The sequence below is a fragment of the Anastrepha ludens genome, chromosome 4 (assembly GCF_028408465.1).
Source record: "Anastrepha ludens isolate Willacy chromosome 4, idAnaLude1.1, whole genome shotgun sequence".
Lineage (NCBI taxonomy): Eukaryota > Metazoa > Arthropoda > Insecta > Diptera > Tephritidae > Anastrepha > Anastrepha ludens.
In genome coordinates, this window is record NC_071500.1 from 40,670,001 (window position 1) to 40,692,176 (window position 22,176).

At 39.0% G+C, this 22,176-nt stretch overlaps 1 protein-coding gene across 1 annotated transcript; it reads right to left on the reverse strand.

Annotated features, from left to right (window-relative positions):
- Positions 1-15,887: 15,887 nt before the first annotated feature.
- On the reverse strand, positions 15,888-17,268 carry LOC128861801 (uncharacterized). The gene is made up of 2 exons (XM_054100178.1): positions 16,948-17,268; positions 15,888-16,740 (listed from the first exon to the last, which is right to left on the reverse strand). Exons 1-2 carry the CDS (start codon positions 17,266-17,268, stop codon positions 15,925-15,927), a joined length of 1,137 nt encoding a protein of 378 aa, XP_053956153.1. The 3' UTR covers positions 15,888-15,924.
- Between the last annotated feature and the right edge of the window lie 4,908 nt (positions 17,269-22,176).

Here is a 22,176-nt window from a genome sequence, read left to right on the forward strand (position 1 = left end):
GAAAGATAGAAAAAAATCTGAAAGATGGAGAAAAACCTGAAAAATAAAAAAAAAATTGGAAAATAGAAAGAATAAATATAAATAAATACATATTAGAATAAACAATTAAAAAGCGCTGGTTTTACTTCCCTTAGGGTCTGTGCAACTCACCTTGTTGGACCCTGACCCACAACGTACGACAACTTTTTTTGTTTATCGTTGCGCTTCTGAAACCTAACTTGGGTATTTTCTTGCCGTAAAAGCCATTTTGCATTTTTGAATAGATGTACATATATCAAAACGTCGAGTAGCTTGATGCGATGATCTTGACATTCGCCAGATATTGCGAACCAATGGGGAAATACTTCTTCGGTTTTTTATTTTATAACTGGCAACATTACATTGCGAATATTACCTACGTGAGCATATTTTGCAAAAAGCTGACGGTACCACATCATCTGAAGGCGACACACTTCGAATACCCTGTCTTCAGGTTTCACCAGTCTCAAATCGGTGTCATCGGTGAAATTTTTAGACCTTATCAGGGCTTTGGAATGCAATTTTAAGTCTCCTTGTGTTTTCATCATAATGTGGGCGCATTTGTCGCATTTTAGCTTACACAGTAATTTTTGGTAAATACCATAGTCAGTGTAATAACGCTGCACCTGTACCTCAGCTATATTTGGTTTTTCACCAAAATTCTCGTCTGCTAATACTATATTTTCTAACACGAGTTGCTCATTTACCGGTTCTTCTACTTCTACTACTTCTTCCTCCAGATGATGATCCTCCGTCCCTAAATTCCAATCTAAATTAATATCATCATCATCTTCGCAAATATTGCCTTTGTTTTCGAACCGCTGTCGTAAAATTTTCATAGATATCAATCGCGATGAGTATTAATACCCTGACTAGCTCGGACCCGATAAAAGAAATTTTCTAGACAATCTTGGTTTAACTTTCCAAGGAAAATAAATTTTAAATTTTGATGCTGTTGAAAAAGTTCCTCGCACAATTCCAGCATCGATTTCATTGTAGTACGGAAGCCTTGGATTCATTTAATAGTAGAATATTACCTACCTATATTACCCTACTATAAGTTGCAGTGACGGGCGCGCAAGCCCAATCAGAGCCAGCACTAGGCGAGCGACTTCTATTAACTGGCTCTAAATTGAAGTAAGGAAAAGCCCCTTTCAAAAGTTTATATTTTGTAACCAATGTGGGTTCAAAAAGGCGTTGGCAAATAAAAACCCTGTCAGTGCTTGACACTTGCACGTCACGGGTCTCTTCGTCCCTAGGAAACGCAAAAAGTATAGCTTTATCCTTAGGCACGCAGCTCTCGATACAGCAGCTCCTTTTTTTTCTTTTTTTCGGTCCACATGCTCGGTAGAACATCATCATAGTCTAATTAAAATTTTTATTTTTCATTCATTCATTTCATTTATTGTCCAAAATCATTTTAACATAGGAGTTTACAAAGTTATGATAAAATTAGATTACTCAGCATTATCCTAACATACATTTGTGTTTATCTAGGAGTTTAAAACTTATTTTTCTTTTGATTATACTATAGGTTATCGTTATTATTTGGAATGTCTTTGGCATAATTTTAAAACTTATTTATATTCTCCCAAAAAGGGCTTAAAAAGGAGATAACGCATATTAAACTTCTATAATTTATTTGGCTATAAATTGATCAATGTTGTAAACTAAATTGTCATCGTTGAAGTTGTAAGTATTGTATCGCCTATGATAATATATTGCTTTACTATTTTTATGTAACATATTATTATTTTTTAGTATTTTTAAATATATTGGTGATAAAGGTTTTTCTGTTAGAGGTAATGATATTTCCCTTGCCTTTGACAGATATTTGTTTATCAGTTCATTTTCTATGAATGTCAGTTTATCAACAAATCTTACTGACGATTTCATTAAGAAAAAGTCTATGCGTGATATTTTACATTTTTCATATAAACTTTTATTAGAAACTCTTTTCCGAAAAGTACCACTTCTGTAAGGTTGGCTGTTAAGACCGATACAAATTCTTAAAACATATCGTTCAAATCGTCTTAGTCTCTCCCTTTGGTTCGACGAAATGTTGAACCATATCGGATGAGCATAAGATATGATTGGTCTAATTATTTGTTTGTAAATATTTATTTTAATGCAGTTCGATAGTCCACCCTGCCTTCTTACTAAATTACATTAGCTAAAGAACATTTTTTTTTGATTTTGTCAAAATGAAATCTAAATGTCTTTCAAAGGTGAATTTGATATCCAAAATTATGCCCAAGTATTTGATTTGTTCTTTGTATTTTATGTTGAATCCATTTATTTTAATTTGAGGCTCATATTTACGAGCGTTTGGATATAAGTTTTTACGTATTCCTTTAACAATAGTTGTTTCGCTTTTATTGAAGTTTAGTTTTAGCTTCCATTTGTGAAAGTATGTATTTAATTCATTTAGGTATGAGTTAACGGCTTCATTAGCTTTGGTTATGCGTTGGTGAGAACCCAATATAATTAGTGCGTATATGAGCACTTTAATATCGCAATTATTAATTTCGGAACATAATGGTGGGTCAGGGAAATCAGCTAAGAAGATGTTATAGAGAATTGGTCCCAACAAAGAACCTTGTGGCACACCTGAGCTAACGTCTCTTGTCAAAGAATTAAATATACCTTCATTAACATAAAATGATCGCTCTTTTAAATAACTATACAACATTATGCAAAGATTTTTTTCGAAGTTGAACTTCCTGTACATTTTAAATAAGATTCCTTCCACCCAAGCAGTATCGAATGCTTTTTCCAAATCTAGACTGACTAAGATCGTCGCCTGTCGTCGATTTAAATTAGTACAAATAAAATCAGAGAGTAAAGTTAGTGCGTTGCATGTTGAATGATATGGCCGGAACCCAAATTGATAGTCTTTTAAGACATGTCGCCCTTCAATATGCTGTTTTATTTTGTCAAGCAAAAAATCTTCCAATAATTTACTATTATTTGAAAGAAGAGATATTGGGCGGTAATTAAGAAGAGAATTAAGGTCAGTGTTTGGTTTCGGAATGCATTTTATTTTTGCTGTTTTCCATTCTAGTGGGAAATAGCCTATATTAAGTGAGTGATTAAAGATAATTGCTAAGAATCTCCAGAAAGTGTTTGTTGTTTTCTTTAGCAAAAAGTTTGAGATACCGTCTTCCCCACAGCTCTTTTTATTATTTTTTAATCGTAAGATTATGTCAATTTTCTCCGCGTTTATAAAAGTGTATCGAGATTCAACTGTAGTTTGTTCACCATCAGCTGTTATGCTGTTCGTAAAATATGCAATTGGCTCAGCTGTGTTAGCTAATTCTAACACACTACTTTCAACATGAGCTGTAAAATTTGTATCTCCGAGTTGCTGGTTCTGGCGATGTATTTGTTCAAACTTATAGGCTAATGCATTTATTTTATGTAAGTTTTCTGTAAGAACAATGTTGTCACTACTATTGTTACCAGCCGGATTTGCATAAGGGAAGTCAATATCAATATCGTCTTTATTAATTACAAGGCCTGATATCTTTAACACTTTTTTTAATCCACATAATCCCTTAATTTTATTGTATGTTTTGTTATCCATGCGTATATTGGGAAAGTAATTTGTCCAGTATTTTTCTTCGTGTATACAAATACGCTTTTCTATAATCTTACTAATATTACGCACTATAACTGTCAAAGTGTTTTTCCTCTGAGGATTAACACATCTTGACGCGATGCGACGTAATCGTTTCTTTTCGGAAATTAAATGTAGTATATCACTAGGTAGGTTTATAAGCCCACGATTGCGCACTTCTACTTTAGGAACAGCTCCTGAGTTAAGAGCTGTGTCGATGGCTTTATTTAAATTTATAATACAGTTATCAATTTCATTTCGTGTTACGTTACGATTGATTGGTAAATAGTTTGTACTAAGATTGCTTAACAATATATCATTAAAATGTTTTACATCAGTTTTATCATAATTGAAAAACTCAGTTAACGGACAACTAAGTACATTATGATCCGATTCGTATTCATGAGTGTTTAAGCAATTAATATATCCATTTACCTCATTAAATTGTATTCCAACAAACGGTGACACTACAAATATACCTAAGTATGAAGCTGAATGCCTAGATACCCTAGTGCAGTGGTCGCCAACCTTTTCAATGTGTTGAGCTACTTTCAAGATTTTGAAAAAAACAGCGAGTTACTTGCACAAGCCAACATAAATTAAATAATACACAGTTATATTCGACATACAATACATGTATTTATTTTACTAATATACGTTCTATATATAATAAACTTATGACTTATAGTGCTTATACTTATGCATAACTACATCCATGTTCACACCTATCAATCGTAACAAAATTTTTTGCAGCCATAATGGCAAATCACAAGCGACTTAAAAAAACAACAAAACAGTAATAGTACATTATTATATAAATAAAATATGGGCAGATAAAAAGAGCATATTTAATGAGAAGGTTGACATTCTGACTCATCGATAATTTTTTTAATATAGGATTTTTCAGTAAGAGCGCTTAAACTTTTGAACTTTTTTGAATAAAACACAAACGGTTTGACTTTTTTAACTAATTTTTTTTTTTATTATCGAGTTTGAACATATACATTTAAGTATGAAATTCGATTTCTTTTGCATGACCACCGCGTGCACGTTTTACGAAGTCCAATCGTTGAACCCAATTTTCGACCACTCTTTTGCATAAATCGGCCGAAATTCCAGCAATTTCGCGTTCAATATTGACTCTGAGCTCACAAATCGTCGCCGGCTTGTTACTGTAGACCAATGACTTCACAAAACCCAAAACGGGACAGCTTGTTAAATGGACCGTAAAATGGCCGTAATGCTCTTAAAGTAGCAGCAACAGAACGATTATTTTCATAAAAAATTTGCTCGATTTGCAATCGTTGCTTAAGTGTGTAGCGTTCCATGATGAAATGTATACTAATGAAGTTTACAAATGACAAGCGAAAAATAAAAAATATTGCGTCGTTCGCTCTTCCTATCGGAAAAAAGTTGAAGCGCACCTATTGAACAACCCTATATTTGTAGTCTGCGGCATTCATACCTAGGAAATATTTTATGCACATACCTCACAATCAGTTTTCTGTTATTTATATGCCAAATCATTTCCTTCAATATCAATATTGCTACAAAAGGTTATGAAAGAAGTCCTGCAGCTGCTTGGTGATGTTCGCATACCGGATCCGGATATTGTGATGCGTACAGCTCGTAAGTAATTAACAAAATAACAGTATAAGCAATACATAAACATATGTAGATATGTATGTGCATAGTATGTAATATTGGATCATCATGGTTACTTTAAAGATTTTACGGGATATCTACATGTATATTATTATAGGACGTTCCATACCTTCTGTTCACACAAGACAATGCTCTAGACACTTGAAAAAAGAGAAAAACTGTTTGTGTTAAAACGTGAGAATGTGTTGCTACTGTGTTTGCAAAATTGTCTCATGTAAAAGTCAAGAAACTTAAACACATTAATTCTCTATGAAGAGTTACACTATTTAGCTAGAATTAAAGAAGATCCAGTGGAAGCTGGCCTACAGTTACTGCGGCTACAGCTATTATTGGTTAGTTATCTCCAAATAATTGCAAAGGGTTTTCCAATAACAGATGTGATTAGTGAATGGATTGCGTTATCGAGAGATGATTAACAATTTTTGTGGCCGGAATTGGATGGTATTGATCTGGACAACGTCTATTTTCAACAAGACGGCGCTACGTGCCACACAAGTAACGAAACCATTGATCTTTTGCGGCAAAAGTTTCCTTCGTCCTCCTCTGCTACCACTAGCTGGTACCACATCGAATACTTTCAGAGCCGGAGCGTTTGTTTTCATTCGAACGACGTAACAAACCAACAAATCCGCTGGTATTGCGAAAAAGTGAAAGCCAAGATTTCTACATCTTACCCCAGCGAGAGCAGAGTACCTGAAGAGAAGGTGCTGGGATGATTCCACCCCAGAACTTGAAGCAACCCCACCACATGGACCTTATTGGACAATGGCCGGTAAAGATGCCCAGAAAACTCGAGAGCTGCGGCTTGCTTTGTTAGCCTCAGCCTCCGATCTGTTTGTGGCCAGAAGGATCCGTCGACTTTTTGCCCGTTCGGGCACTAACCTAGCACTCGCTGAGTTGACGGAAGCCTCTCTTTCCAGGAACAGGTCACAGGTTCTCAGGTTATCCCTTTACTCTCATTTCGTGGTGAAACCGTCTGAATGGTCCCCTGACTAACTAGCTCATCAGCCCTGTAATTTCCATCTATGATACAGTGACCGTGAACCCGAATGAACCTAATATCAAAGTACTCTGATGCAGTCGAGAGGGAATTCACTAGTTCCGAACGCACCAACGAAGATCCCTAATTGCTGCTTGGCTGTCGGAATAAATATTTACTTCCCTTACTGCAGTTACAGAAGTAAGCCATTATTCCGCTGCTCCTTTAATTGCGGCTACCTCCGGTTGGAAAACACTACTGTGGTCCGGTAGCCTAAATTTGAACTTGAAGGCTATGCTGGCAGTTACATTCCGAAAATTCCTTGAAAAAAATACTTGAACTCGTACACTAATTTAATTTAAGCTAATATCTATTTGACGATCTTAGAGAAAATTGCCAAATATGAGACTATACTAGTAATTGACACAGCAAGGAGAGCTTTGGTTGTTGTAACTGCCATTTTCTATTTTTGTTCTAATCCCATTGAAATGTTGGCGCTTTTAAAACATTTATGCTAACTCTTGTGTATGCATTAACAAGTGAATAATAAAATATGAAAATGAATACGTGCTTGAAATATTTTGTATTTAATAACAAACAACTACGTTTCAATTGCTTGCAGATATTTATCACAAAATGGTTGCCGATAAAACGTATGGGCTGACGGTGGAAACGGTGGCGATACACGTGCTTCCATTACTGATAACGCACACCGTTAATCCCGGCTTAAATCTCGAACAATATTGCATGCTGGTCGAGGTAAAATATATTTTTGCGCAAATATTTTAGCCTTGAATAGTATTTACTCGTGTGTTTATGCATTTTATATAATATTTACATGCAATATTGCATGGTGTTCAACGCTGTAGTACAAATTTGTGATGAAAAAAGTATATCAGAAGCAAATGCAAAGCTATTACGCAAACACCATCTGGCAGATTGCGTTCAAAGTTGTTTTGATAATTTTTGATGTTATAATTTTTAAAAACTTTATTATATACGGCAACCAGATAAGATCGATAGGAGAAGAAATAAAAAAACAAAGCAAACATATGAAATTGACTCTGGCTTTATTTTGAAGATACAATCAACGTCATGGAAATGACCGCCTCGGCTTCGTTGGTAGTAATTCAAGCGGTCGATCCAATTTTTGATAGCTCAGTCCAATATTTGCAGTGTTATTTCGGCAATAACGTTTTGAACGTTGGCCATGATCTTATTGAGAGTATTTCTGTTGTCAGTGTATAGTGAAGACTTGAAGTACAACCAGAGAAAATGATCGTGTGATCTCAAATCGTATGATTGCGATGGCCAATCGATGAACGCTCGCCATGAGATGACCCAGTATTCAAAATTCTCCTTGACAACTTCGAGTGTTACGAAAATCAGTTAATATGCTCTGTGCCGAAGACCATTGACCATTAACGGTAACGGTGTCGCCTTCCTCTTTTCGAAAGAAATAAGGACAAAACAGGCAGTCCTTATAAATACATTAATGCTTGAAGGAACACTCGTGGATTATTCTCGCTCTAATAGCGCCAGTGCTAACATAACCGCCTAAGCCGAAAATAGGCCTCCTCGGAAGAATAGTTTTAAATTATGTTTACGTATTTGCAATTGAGCCGGAATTTCGACCAAATTTTTTAATAGTTTCTTTGAGTCCGGTAAGGGTGAAACGACGCTTAGTAATACGATTGGATATACTGGATCTTTTGACAGCAATTGGCAGAACTATTACTGCTATATAGTCGCTTTATGTTATATTATAATCACTAGAAACTGTGAGGACTAAACTCGGTAGATTGAGCTTCTTCTTCTTGATTGGCCTTCCTCTTCCTCTGCTACCACCAGCTGGTACCACATCGAATACTGTCAGAGCCAGGGTCTTTGTATACATTCAAATGATATGACCCAGCCTACGAAGCCGTTGGATCTATATTCGCACGTCATACACGTCATCGGATATTGTCATCGTCTACGTTTCTGCGCCATAAATTAGTACGGAAATGATGAGAGTCTTCTAGAGTGTTACATTTGTTCGCCTCGTCGAGAGAGGACTTTATTGTTCAATAGCCTACTTAGTCCAAAATAGCACTTATTGGCAAGAAAGATCTACGTCGGATTTCAAGGCTGACATTGTTATCGATGTTAGTGCTGGTTCCTAGATAAACGATGTCTCTCACAACCTCGAAATCATAACTGTCAACTGTGACGTGGGTGCCAACATGCGAGAACGCCGGCTGTTTATTTGATGACAGAAGGTATGTACTTCGTTTTGTCTCCGTTCACCACCAGCCCCATTCGATTTGCTTCTTTGTCTATATTGGAAAAGGCAGAACTAACAGCGCGTTTGTTAAGGCCGATGATGTGAATATCATCGACGTACGCAACAATTGTACGCTCTTATAAAATATTGTGCCTGAGCGATTAAGTTCTGCGGCTCGCACGATCTTTTCCAGCATCAGGTTAAAGGAGTGATACGACGAGGGTCACCCTGTCCCAAAGCTCGTTTGGTATCAAACGGCTCACAGAGGTCCTTCTTACGGCGCTGCTGGTATTGAGCGACGTCATTTTGCTTAGTCGTATTAGTTTTGCCTCGATACCAAATTTAGACATCGCGGGATATAGGCAACACCTTTTTATCCTGCCGAATGCAGCTTTAAAATCGTCAAAGAGATGATGTGTGTTGATTCTTCTTTCATGGGTCTTTTCCATAACTTGGCGTATTGTGAATATTTGGTCGCTTGTAGATTTTCCAGGTTTAAAACCACACTGATAAGGTCCAATCAATTGGTTGATGATGGGTTTCAGCATTTCGCACAATACGCTCGCTAGAACCTTATGGGCTTTAGTTAGAAGACTGATCCCCCTGAAGTGACCGCCGAAGCCGAATGGGTTGGTAGTCACACCATAGATTGTAGTCGGAGCTCGGACTACATAGGTTCGAATCTCTGTGAATCACCAACATGAAGGAACATTTTTTTCTAATAACGATCGTCCCTCGGTAGGAAATGAAAAGCCTCCGAGTGTATTTCTGCATGAAATAGCCCCTCATAAAAAAAATATCTACCGTTCGGAGTAGGCTTTATACTTCATTTGTGGAACAACATCAAGACGCACGCCACAAATAGGAGGAGGAGCTCGGCCAAAAAGGGTGTAAGCGTCAATTGTGTACATATATATTTATGTATATATATGTATAATTCCCCGGTAATTGGCACAGATTGTAGTATCACTCTTCTTATAGAATGGGCAGAGCACACTTCAATTCCAATGGGACGGCATGCTTTCCTCCGACCATATTTCGCATAGAAGCTGATGCATGCACCTTACCAGCTTTTCGCCGCAATGTTTGAATAGCTCAGCCGGCAGTTCGCCGGCTGCCATGGCTTTGTTGCTCTTTAGCCGCGTTGTTGCTATTCTCACTTCGCCATGTCGAGTAGTGGAACGACAGTTCCGTCGTGAACCATTAGGGTATCGAGATCTTCACATTCTCTCAGACATGCGCAGCTATCACTCTTTAACAAGTTCGAGAAGTGTTCCCTCCATAATTTAGGCACGCTCTGGATGTCAGTCACTAGTTTTCGTGCATTGTTTCTATCGGCCAGCATCCTAAGCTTCTTCTTCGGCGGTGATACGTAAAGAGCGAGAAATTTTGCTGCATTGCTCTTGTACTTTGCTCGAAAAAAACATTTATCAGTATATTACTCGACTCAACGGTATTTCGCAGCAGTAAAACTTCAGCAGCTCTAATATTGTGCATGATTTATTGATTACTTTGAATAAAGGTCAAAGCTATGGCAGTTCTGCCTTTGTAGTTCTTACCATAGGAGGCACCTTGTTTCACGTAAAGATCCACAATGATTGGACTTCGACTAATCTTTTTGACAATCTCTCTGACGTCAAGATATCGATTTTTCTTTAGCATCCATTTATTCCATAAATAATGTAGGCAAACTGAGTGGCTCTATTCAAGTGAACCAATAAGTCGAACATAATGTTACACGTGTTGAAGTTTTACTGCTGCGGAATACCGTTAGACGGAAAAATATTTGGATGCATCTTTATTTTCGACAAAGCCACAGTCTTCACTTGAATTATCAAAATTCTTGGCTCACTAGATCAAATACGATTGCTTTAATATCATTCCTTAAAAATGATTGCATCTAATGAAGTGAACCCGACTGTATGTGTGTAGGTGTAGGTGTATGTTAGTTCATGAATACAGTGACTGATTTGCTAAATCGTTAAAAGCATACAGAAATTCCAGTTAGTGTTGTTTTCTTGCATTTCTTGTTTCTACATATTTACAAACATGCATATGTGTGGAGGCATGTATATGTACATGCATTTTTTTATCGAAACTCGCTTCATCAACTAATCGTTTTCCATTTCAATCATACCATATTCCATGTATGTACTAACAGATGCTGCAAGAGATGGTCGAACGAATTGATTGACAGCAACGTAGCAAATTGAAGCTTGACAATCTGTCAATATCATCACCGGAACGTCATATTCCATTGAGACATCAATTCTCTTCGGATAACAGGAATACACCACCATTCAATATACCCAATTTGTGAATCGATCAGCGAAAAACATCCAGTGCTGAGAATATGGCACAGAAGAACTCTGGAGGTATGTGCATACATATAACACACACTTCTTCCCACACACATACATGTAAATGCATTCGAGATCAAAAGCAAATGCAAATATGCATACTCAAATACTTGTTAGCTCGTACAAATGGTATGAATTCATACAAAACATGCCCATATATGCTTACGCCGATTGTGGGAAAACAAATATGCACATGCTTGTATGTACATATACTCGTATGTATGTATAGCACATGTGAATGTAAGTACACTACAAAACAGACATAAATTTGCAGTTTGTGTGTTTGTAAATACATTTGAAACAACAACAAGAAGCGAAATTTTATCAGATTTTTTCGCTATATGTCCTCCTTTTTTTAATTTTAGTTGAAGTACCCGACTTTGTAACTATTTTTAGTTAATGCGACCCTGCCAAGCATGACACAAAATCGTAGAACATTTTTTTCTAATAGCGCTCGCTCCTCGGCTGACATTGACAAACTTTCAAGTGAAAAAACTTCTGCCTAAATCCATCTGCCGTTCGAAGGTGGCATAAAACTCGATTTGTGAAAAAACAGCAAAACCCCACCTTAAATAGGAGCAAGACTTCTGTCAAACACGCAATGAAGGGTGTATAGAAAAGGTCTTTCAAAAGTGAAGCCTAGATGTTAAAAGTGAATAATTCCTAGACGGTACCCTTTTTATGTTATCTTTGCTATTTGTCGAGTAGGAAGATATAAAATTTTAAACGACAGCAAAGCGCTTTAAAATTATTGAACCTTATTGTGATCTATGAAAATGGTCGATCTTTCAGAACAACATATCGCAAAATTCATGATTTTCTTTATGGAAATAATTGCCCGAAAGAGCCGGCAATCCAAAGGTTGATTAAAAACTTTGAAGAAACTAGTTCTGTCGGGAATAGAAAAAGGCTCTTACTGATTTTGCCTGCAGACGTGCTCATGGTGCGCATTTAAATGATGTAATTTTTCACATATTAAATGTTAAGAGCCGTGTATGAATAAAAATAGTGAAACCTGAAATAATCTTAGTTTTTACATGCACTTAGTTAGAGGATAGAAATCAAATGGGGGTATCATAATGGGCCTTAGGGCCACCAAGTGCTTTGTCTTTGATGGCTAACCCATCTCAACCTAAAGCACTGAAAGCACTGTAAAATCAAAGCGTGCATATGACTCCGCTAGACTTTTTCTTATTGGGTTTTGTGAAGTCGTAGGTTTATATCAATAAGATGTAATAGTCCAGTTCATTGCAGATTCAGATAGATTTATGCAGCAGAGTCATGGTAAATTGTACCTTTTGGATAGGCACTTTTAATCCAATGGATTTTTAAAAAAAGGAAAAGTCATAGGTAGGTAGGTAGGTAGGTATAGTGGTTGTCGGTTGACACACCTAGGCCTGCTGTAGGCCCATTGTGATACCACCAGGGCTGTCCCCTCTCCTCACTCTACATTGTCCTCATTGAAGCAACCTGTGGCTTTAATATATTTAACAAGACTTGTTATTTTTACATTGGCTACTTCTGCCAAGTTATTCAGGGAACTTTCTCCTAAAATATTGAACCTTCTTCCATCCAGAGCCATGCACCCGCATAGAAAGTGTTCTATAGTCTCTTCTTCTTCAATATCGTTACAGCTTCGACAATAGTCGTTATAGGGCGCTCCCAGCCTACTGGCATGTCTGCCAATCAGACAATGCCCTGTTAGGACCCCGAGTAGATTTCTCATATTTTTCCTGTTTAGTTTTAACAGTCGGTTTGTGCGGCCCATGTTCCATTCCGGCCACGTCATTTTACTAGTTCTACAGGTCAAGGTCTGAGACCACAGCCTGTTGGCAGCACTGATAGTGTGTTTATCTATAAGCATCTTACAAGTTGCTAAGGGTATAGGAATGTCCTCTTTGTCTGGTTGGATCGGTAACGTGGTCCCCAATCTCGCTAATTCATCTGCTTTGCAGTTGCCTTCTATTTCTCTATGACCCGGCACCCAGAGCAGGTTTATTGCAAAGTACTGTGATAGTTCTGTCAAAACGTCGATACATTCTTTTACTGTCTTCGAGTTAATATTGGGCGATTTTAAAGCTTTCAGGGCCGATTGGCTATCTGAAAATATGTTTATATCCCTTGTGGTGAGGACACTTTTATTTAGGGCTAGCAGGCCCTCCCTGATAGCCAAAATTTCAGCTTGAAATACACTGCAGTGATCCGGTAACCGGAATGAGGTGTTGGCATACATTCCTTCAGAATAAATGCCTCCGCCTACTTGATCATTTAGCTTGGAACCGTCTGTATAGATGCTGATTCCGCTTTTATTGTCCATTACCCCATTGTCCCAATCTTCCCTCGTTGGGAAAGTTATGGTAAAGGATGTGTTTAAGTGCAACTCTACTGAGCTACAAAAGTCTGTCGCTTGATGTAGGAAGGGATATTCGTCTAGTATTCTAGCGTGACCCCTTCTGTTAGTGGCTAAGTTAGAAGATTCTATTAGCCTAAGTGCCGATTTCGCCGCCAGCTGCTTGCTGTAGGCCTCAATCGGTAATAAATGCAGCATGACATTCATCGCTGCCGTGGGTGTAGCCTTTAGTGCCCCGCTTATGCAGAGACTAGCACCTCTTTGAATACTTTCTAGGCGTTTTACTGTTGTTCTTTTCTCGAGTATTGGCCACCAGACCAATGCACCGTATGTCATGATAGGCCGTACCACTGCTGTGTATAGCCAGTGTACTATTTTTGGGGTTAGGCCCCATTTTGCCCCCACAATTCTTTTGCATGTATAGAGTGCTGTGGCTGCTTTTTTTACTCTATCATTAATCGTTTGTTTCCACGAGAGCTTCCTATCTAATATCAGTCCTAGGTAGCTCGCCTCTTCCCCAATTGATAGTGTGATACCCTCAAGAGTAGGGGGTTTAGGACAGGTAACCTGTATTTCCTGGTGAACATGATTAGTTCTGTTTTGCTGGGATTTACCCCAAGACCACTCGATGCAGCCCACCGGCTTACATCGTTCAAAGCATTTTGCATTATATTGCAGAGGGTATCTGGGAATTTCCCTCTTATTAATATTGCAACATCGTCTGCGTAGGCCACTACGTGTATTCTCCTTTCCTCTAGATTCTTCAACAATTGATTCATTGCCAGAATCCACAGCAGAGGAGAAAGTACACCGCCCTGAGGGGTGCCCCTCCTGACGGATCTGCGTATCGTCGAGGGGCCCAACGTCGAAATTACTAACCTGCCTAGTAGCAACTGTTTAGTAAATTTCACAAGGCCCTCGGCGACACCCAAGTCAGTCATTGCGCTTGTTATGGCCTCCGGTAGGATGTTGTTGAAAGCGCCTTCTATGTCTAGGAAGGCTACCAGAGAATACTCTTTGTCCTCTATTGATTTCTCTATCTCTGAAACTAGTGAATTTAATGCTGTCTCTGTGGATCTACCTATACAGTAAGCGTGTTGTGATCTCGCCAGTAGCGACGGGGTCAAGTTTTCCCTTATAAAGGCGTCTATTAATCGCTCTAGCGTCTTTAATAGGAATGAGGAAAGGCTAATAGGTCTGAAGTCTTTAGGCTTTGTATGCGAGCTCCTACCAGCCTTTGGTATGAAAACTACTTTGACTTCCCTCCATCTTAGGGGGACGTAGTTTAGTCGTAATGCTGCTCTGAATATGGTTATCAGCCATTGCATAATGTTGTCCAATGTTTGTTGTAGTTGCGCAGGGATTATCCCGTCTGGTCCCGGTGTTTTATATGGATGGAAATTTTCTACAGCCCAAGTTATCTTGGCTTCTGTGACAATGTTGGGGATGTCGGTACCTAGTACCGCATCCGAAGTTGGAATATTGGCGGTTATCGCTTCCTCTAAGTTACCTGGGAAGTGGGTATTTAGTAATAGGTCTAATGATTCTTCGCTGGATTCTGTCCAGCTGGAGTCTGGCTTCTGAAGATACCCTCTGGGTTGAGCAGACTTGGTTAGGATTTTCCTCAGTCGAGATGCCTCCACCGTAGTCTCGATCTCCCCACAAAAAGTTCTCCATGAAGACCTTTTTGCTTTTCTTATTTCTTTCTTATATATTTTTAATTTGTCATAGTATAGGTCCCATTCACATTCGCTTTGGGAGAGTTTGGCTCTATTGAATTGTTTCCTGCAATTCTTTTGTAGCTTTTTCAGTTCGGGTGTCCACCAGGCTGGCTTATTCTTCCCTCTATACCTGGCTGCCGGACAAGCCTTATGCAGGGCTTGGTTGCAGCAATTAGTCAGTCTATTGACCATATTGTCTAATGCCTCTATGCTAGAGGGGTTAAAGGGGGGATCCATGGGCAAACGTTCTGCTAGTTCTTGGGAATATCTGAGCCAGTTTGTTTTCCTATGGTTCCTAAATTTTAGTGCTTTAGGATGAATGACCTCTTCTTGGAGCGTGCATTCTATATATCTGTGATCAGAGAATGAATGTGCATTAAGTACCCTCCAATTCACTATTCTATCTATAATTGAGTCTGAGACTAACGTAATGTCAAGAACTTCCCGACGATTACGTACAATAAAGGTAGGCTCATTACCGCGATTGCAGAGCAATAATTTGGTACTCATAATAAAATTAAAGAGTGACTCACCTCGTTCGTTAGTATCTGAACTACCCCAGGTAGTGTGATGGGCGTTTGCGTCGCCTCCCATAAGTAATATCTTGCCGCAGGCTTCGCTGTCCAGTATTAGCTCTTTTAACAGCTGCGATGGGACTGGATCCCCGTGTGCCATATAGAAGGACGATAGCCGGTACTTGTTACCATCTGTCTCCCAGCTTATCGTAGTTGTGTCTTTATTGCTATATTTATAAATCATAAATGTGGTTAGTTCTGTTTTTGCCATAATACAAGACCTTGATTTACCTTCACAGTCTGCTGTATACAGCTTATATTTCGGTGTCCTCAACCCGCAGATGCGCCCTCCATTGATCCATGGCTCCTGAATGAGGACAAAATCAGGGTTGTCTGCTGCCATGCGATCAATTAGGGCTTGTGATGCTAGCTTACTGTGATGTAAATTTATTTGTAGAAGACGCATGGTTAACACTCTCTGAATCTTCCTGTGAGTCGCTCAAGAGCTCTTTTTCTGAGTATGTTGTACTCAAACCAGCTGTAAGCTCAGTTGTCGTACTTGTACTCATTTTCTTGAGTCTAGCTGTGAGCTCAGACCCTGACGAGCAGTATCCTTCCATGTCGATGCTTTCGACATCGCTTGAGGACTCCATAGGATCTTCCTCAGCGTCATTGGCCTCAATTTCTGAGGCCAATTGGTCGATGGCATCAGCATCTGTTTTATAGGTTCTGACCTTAACCTTGCCAAAACCATAGTTTATCATACCTTCGCTTTTCGCCAAAGGTTCTAGAGAATCGTTTGTTAGTAACAGCATTACTTGCGTTGTGGCACGTTTCGTCACCACACCGTCTACTGTTACGGTATTGTCAAAGGCCTTGACAAATTTCCAGCTCCCCGTAGGAAGGCCTGGGTTGCATGCACTTATTATCTGCATGACTTGCTGTGGGTCAGAGGGTGTAGGGACCCAAACTCGTGCCCTCGGTCGAGACGGGATGTCTTTTTTGTCTACTACCACGAGCTTCGCTCCAGGGTAGACTTCCCCGATCTTCGCTATTGCAGTCTTGTATAGCTCCACCGATCTTTCGTCGTCGCAGGCTATAATTTTAATCTGGCCTTGGTACCAGCCAGCGTCAGTGCATGATGGGGGCGGACCTGGATTGCTTAGTAGCACTTCCAGCGTTACGTTGGTCAGAGCGGCCTGCACCCATTTCCATTGGGCTCTGGGAATTCTTCCTTCGGGATCACCCTAATCCAGGACACCAATGATGATGCGATTGCGGGCCACTTCCGCAAACGTTTTATTAGGTGCTATGCCTCGATTTTTCGGTCTTTTCGCTGACGGTTTAACCTCTTCAGTAGACCTCTGTCTTTTGGTGGCAGCTGACGATGTGGTTGGCCTTTCGAGGGTGAAGTTAGGAAGAACCTTCTTCGCCCACTCTATCGACTCCCTTACCTCCTTCGTCAGCTCCTCCGTTGTTGGTGGAGATTCGTGCAGCCTTTTGAGTATCCTGGCGGCATTACGCCTCTCCAGGTACCCTGCTTTAGTTGGATCAGTGATCCTTACTGTCGGCCATTTTCCGGCAGGAGCACTGGCCTCGGTGCTACCTGTGGCAGTCTCTTCACCAGCTCTCCGCATAGCCACAGGACGTCGACTAATTGGTCTGGTTCCGATAACCACCGCAGGAGGTGCCGATGTACTGGGGCTAGGCTTAACCTCAGTCCCAGTGTCAGCGCTTGCCGCCGGTCCACTCTGACTAAGTTTGACTACAGTCATCGTGGTGGCAGATTGAGAGCTCGTTTTGAATGCTGCTCGCTTCTCGGAGCTTGCTGCCCCTTCTGATTTGTTTGTTCCTTTTGATTTTTGGTTTTTATCTTTTGAATTGTTCATTTGTTGGTCCCACGAGTGTCGGAGAAGAGATGTTCACCTGTGCATAGCTCCGAACTACACAGGCAAGGCTAGTTATTACGGAGGGCGCCAGGTATCCGTAAGCTCCGTTAGCGACTGGGCTATTTTTGAAAAGGGCCCCCAGCCAGGCTGATCCTCGGCACGGGTCGCATGACACCTTGATCCGGCCCTTTACCTCACACCATGGTAAAACTCCATTTACAAATGCTGTACTATTAAGGAGTAACGAACACTTATCCGTGGAGTCTTACCTTAGCTAGCTACCTCCCAACTGAGTGCAGGATGAGAACTGTGGTACCTATTTCCAGTCGGCACCCTCGGGGAGGGTTCAGTGGAAACCCCTCCGTCCAGTAAAAGTCATATCTTTATCACCTGCTAGCAGTATGAGTTATTCCGGGCTAATGGTCCTACAGTGCATATACGTAATCAATTGCTTATTGCAATACAATTAAAGCATGCGATGCAAAACATGGTAATTCGTGCAATACGTGCACGGTATAATGGTTCTGCAAGGCTAAGTGCATCCCACCACTGTATCCACTCTTGCAATGTTAATAAAAGTGTCATTGTAAAATTGCCTTGTAAGGTCAAGGGCAAGGCAAAGGCTTAAGCTGATCTCCCTTTAAGCTTCATCATAATTTTTATAGACACACTATGAGGATGCGATATAACAGGATAAGAGGTATTTGAAAAACAAAATATATATATGTATATATGTGAGATTTATCTCAGTAATTTCTTAGAGGTTATTTATTTAGTAAATGATAAAATATTTTATTAATTTGAAATAAACGATTTTACAATGCATTCCTTTTTGAGTTATTGTACCTTTTTCAATAAAACTCGCTCAAACTTCGTACACGCATTGCTCCCCACCTCAGTTAGACTCAATATCAGGTATTACCGTGCACCCGTATAAACTGCGGAACAATAAGCCCCAGAATGTGTTAAAATTCTTAAAAAGCCTTAAAATATAGGGTACCTCAGCAGGCTTTGCACAATAGATCTCTTTTAAAGGGTTTTTCAATAAGGGCGGGTAGATGTTGAAATGGTCCATATGGTTCAATATGGGCCATAAGAAATTGGAAGGGCCACCACGTCTACCGAAAAATGGGCGCAATGCGCGCAACGTTTGCGTTATTGAACACTCATTTTGATAATAAAGTTTTATCATTTGAACGTGCTGTTCAATCGTGTAACTTGCCATGATGATTTGGCATAAACAACTGAATAATAAACAAAAGATTTGACAGATGTCACCAAAACAAAATGGCTGCCACAGGGCGCCAAAATCAACCCGCGCCAATTGAAAAACCCCTTAGTAGCACTGCGCAGTAACCTACCTGTAATAATAATAATATCGGTTCAAGAAGGCCTTGACAATCAATCAGTCCAGAGACAAGGTCTAAAACAATAATAAGCAAATGGGCATATCTTTGTATCTCAAGAAATTGTGGGCTTATAAATTTAAAACGAAATTGAGTGGTTTAAGAGCGAAAGGAAAAAATGCAATTCTGGTAGAGAGTGAAGAGTTTTTTTAATTGGTATTCATATAACAGATTTATATGAAAACTTAGCCAAGCGGTTGAGTTCTGTCTACTACAATGAGTTCTGTCTACTACATATGAGAATGACCGAAAATCTGGCATTTATAACAGACGATGAACGGTACAGGAACATGGTTTCGTAACAGTACAACCAAAAGTGCCAAAAGTGTTTATGGTGCCGCTTTGGTTTCGTCGATTCTGTTTAGGCATTTTTTATGTTAAAGAAAATATCGATAAGATCACAGAAATAATCGAAGTTGACCGGTATGTTAGTAGTCGTATCATCGCCAAGGAGCTGAAGATCGATCATAAGACAATTTTAAACCATTTTCGCAAATTTTTCCGTAAAAATAATTTATTTCGTTTTCTCCAGACAACACAGGCTAAAGCAGACGGTACAATTTTTCTTTGCGACCTCGATTGTTAGGTTGAATTGGCAGTCGGTCTTGAAATCAACTCACTTAGAAAGTTGCCGATCCATTGTGATATCACAATAGCTGTTTATCCGCTGTTTATTCGCTACTCCTCGTTAAATCATTCATCGATTGACTTGAATTTATAAGCGTTTTTTCAGTTCCTTTCATGTTATTGAAGTCATTGGCAATTTTCATCATCTGCGTTGTAAAACATACATAGGTCAAATGAGTCTTTGATAAATGAAATACGAATCACAACAAAAAGAGTAATTCAAGTTTTCCTGATATTATAGGTATTTTATTTTCTTGCCCCAGAAATGTTTGTTATAATACAAATCTTTAAAACCAAAACATAGCTGACGTTCGTCGCAGCGAACATCACAAAAGACTAATTTGTATTTATGGTCCAAGTGACTGTTTCGGCTATGAGCGAAATTCTATTCAAAATGCTACGGTTGCCTTGCTTATAAGTAAAAGGTGATCAGATTCGAGGTACTTCTTCTTATAGGACCATTTTTGACAGATCTCACGTGAGTACTGTCAAACTAAATCATTGACATTTCATCATGGAAAGACTTATATCCAACAACGTTTATAAATCGTACAATTATACTACTAAAATCGACGCTCTGTGAAAAGTGTTCATCGAGTGCTCAGGTCACCCTACATTTTTGGCTTTATGGCTACGTCAATAAGCAAAATCGCCATATTTGGCCTGAAGATCCCCCCGAAGTCAGTCAAGGACAGCCCTTGAAAATAACTGTTTGGTGCGGCCTATAGGCTGGAGGAATCATTGGCCCATATTATTCAAAGACGAGGCTAGCGCCAATGTAACAGTAAATGGCGAACTTTATCGCGCCATGACAAATGGCTTTTGATGGCGAGTTTTGACTTTGATTGAAGCTCGTTATCTGTAAAACATTTGGTTTCAACAAGCTATGTACAAGCTACAATCACCCTTTATTTATTTAAATTTAGTTTTTTTACATCACGAGTACAGTCTTCTGTTATAACTTCAGCTTCTTCCAACTGTACTCGTATTATTAGGGCAGCTTCTTTTTTTTTTTATGAATCTTCAAAACGTCGGATAGGCGCGTACGCCATACCCGATTGTTGCTTCGCGAAGTTAATGCATTAACTAAGTATTTCAGGGCTTTATTTTGTTTAGGGACTTTGATGTGTCGAGTATTACTACTAACAGAAGTGAACCAAGTTAAACCTCTATACATATATACATATTTACAGATATTTGAAAATATGTACCATATTTTGCGCAGCCATCAGCGGGCTAAAGCAAACCAAATTATAACAGATTGTTGGCCTCTGGAAAATAGTTTACCACAAGGTCCCCCCTCTCTGTCACTCTCTTTTTAGTTGCCTTTGACAAACTCAGTCGAGTAATCAATGAGAACAAATATTTCAATCATGTCTTATATGCAGATGATTTATGTATATATGCCAAAGTAGAAGACATAACGACGATCCAATCAAAATTCAATAGCAGTAGTAGTAGAAATAACAAACTGGTGCAACATCAGCGGAGCTAAGATATCCATAGCCAAATCCAATTATTTACATACATATATGCAGCAGACATACTTGCAAAAGCTTTTCCGTACACACACATAAAAAATGTTACATCACTTAAAATATTAGGTATATTTCTTAACAACAAATACAACTGGAATCATCACACGAACTATTTGCACAAATCACTACAAAACAGACTTAATATAAAAAAATGTTTAAGCAACATCAAACTTGAAAGTAATACAAATGCACTACTTAATATTGTGAGAGCTACCATTCTCTCGAAAATCGATTATGGATTATCTCTATACGGTGCTACATCACAAACAAATCTTTCAAAAATTTCATCTATATACCATTCTGCGATTCGTCTGGCGTTAGGCGCTTTTCGCACCACTCCCATCCTCAACATTCTCGCCGAAGCGGGATTTCCGCTAATAAAAGATAGAATCAGTTATATATCCGGACGAACGGCAATCAAACTAACACAAAATGATGACACTGCCTTAAAATCAATAGTAAAAAACAGGCTGAAACGAAAACGAAAATCACGTAAAAAACCAGCAATAGAAAGGCTAATAGAGATAGCCAAACACTTTGACATGCGGTAGGAAAACAATATCACCTCCAACATAAAGTGTCCTCCATGGACACTTCCGACGAACAGCATTCTAGTACAGTTAACACAATATAAAAAAGAAATAACTCCGGTGTCCGTATTTCTGCAAAACTTTCAACGCATACTCAACAATTACCATAATTGGTCCACACTATATACTGACGGCTCGAAAAATGAAGATGTACTCGCCTTCAGCATTGTTAACGAAAATGCAACACTATCTTCCGCCTTATTACCATATTATGCATCCGTTTTCACAGCCGAAGCAACTGCCATCTATGACGCCTGTAAAATAGCAGAAAAAAAAACGGAGGAAAATGGCTTATCTGCAGTGACTCACTATCAACTTTGACTTCAATAAAAAATATAAACAACAACGATATATTGATATCTCAAATCAGAGATACGCTAATATCAAACCCTGAAAAAATAAAGTTGTTTTGGATCCCTAGCCATATTGGAATACGTGGAAACACCTTAGCAGATGCAGCAGCAAAACTTGCCACTAAGTCACCGTTACACACAATATACAGTTTTAACAAGGTCGACCTAAAAAACGCAACTAACAAAGCAAATCGACAACAAATGTTACAACGATGGCAAAACATAAACCATTATTATAAATGCATTAATCCTAGCTTCAACCCTCCAATCTTCCCAGCAA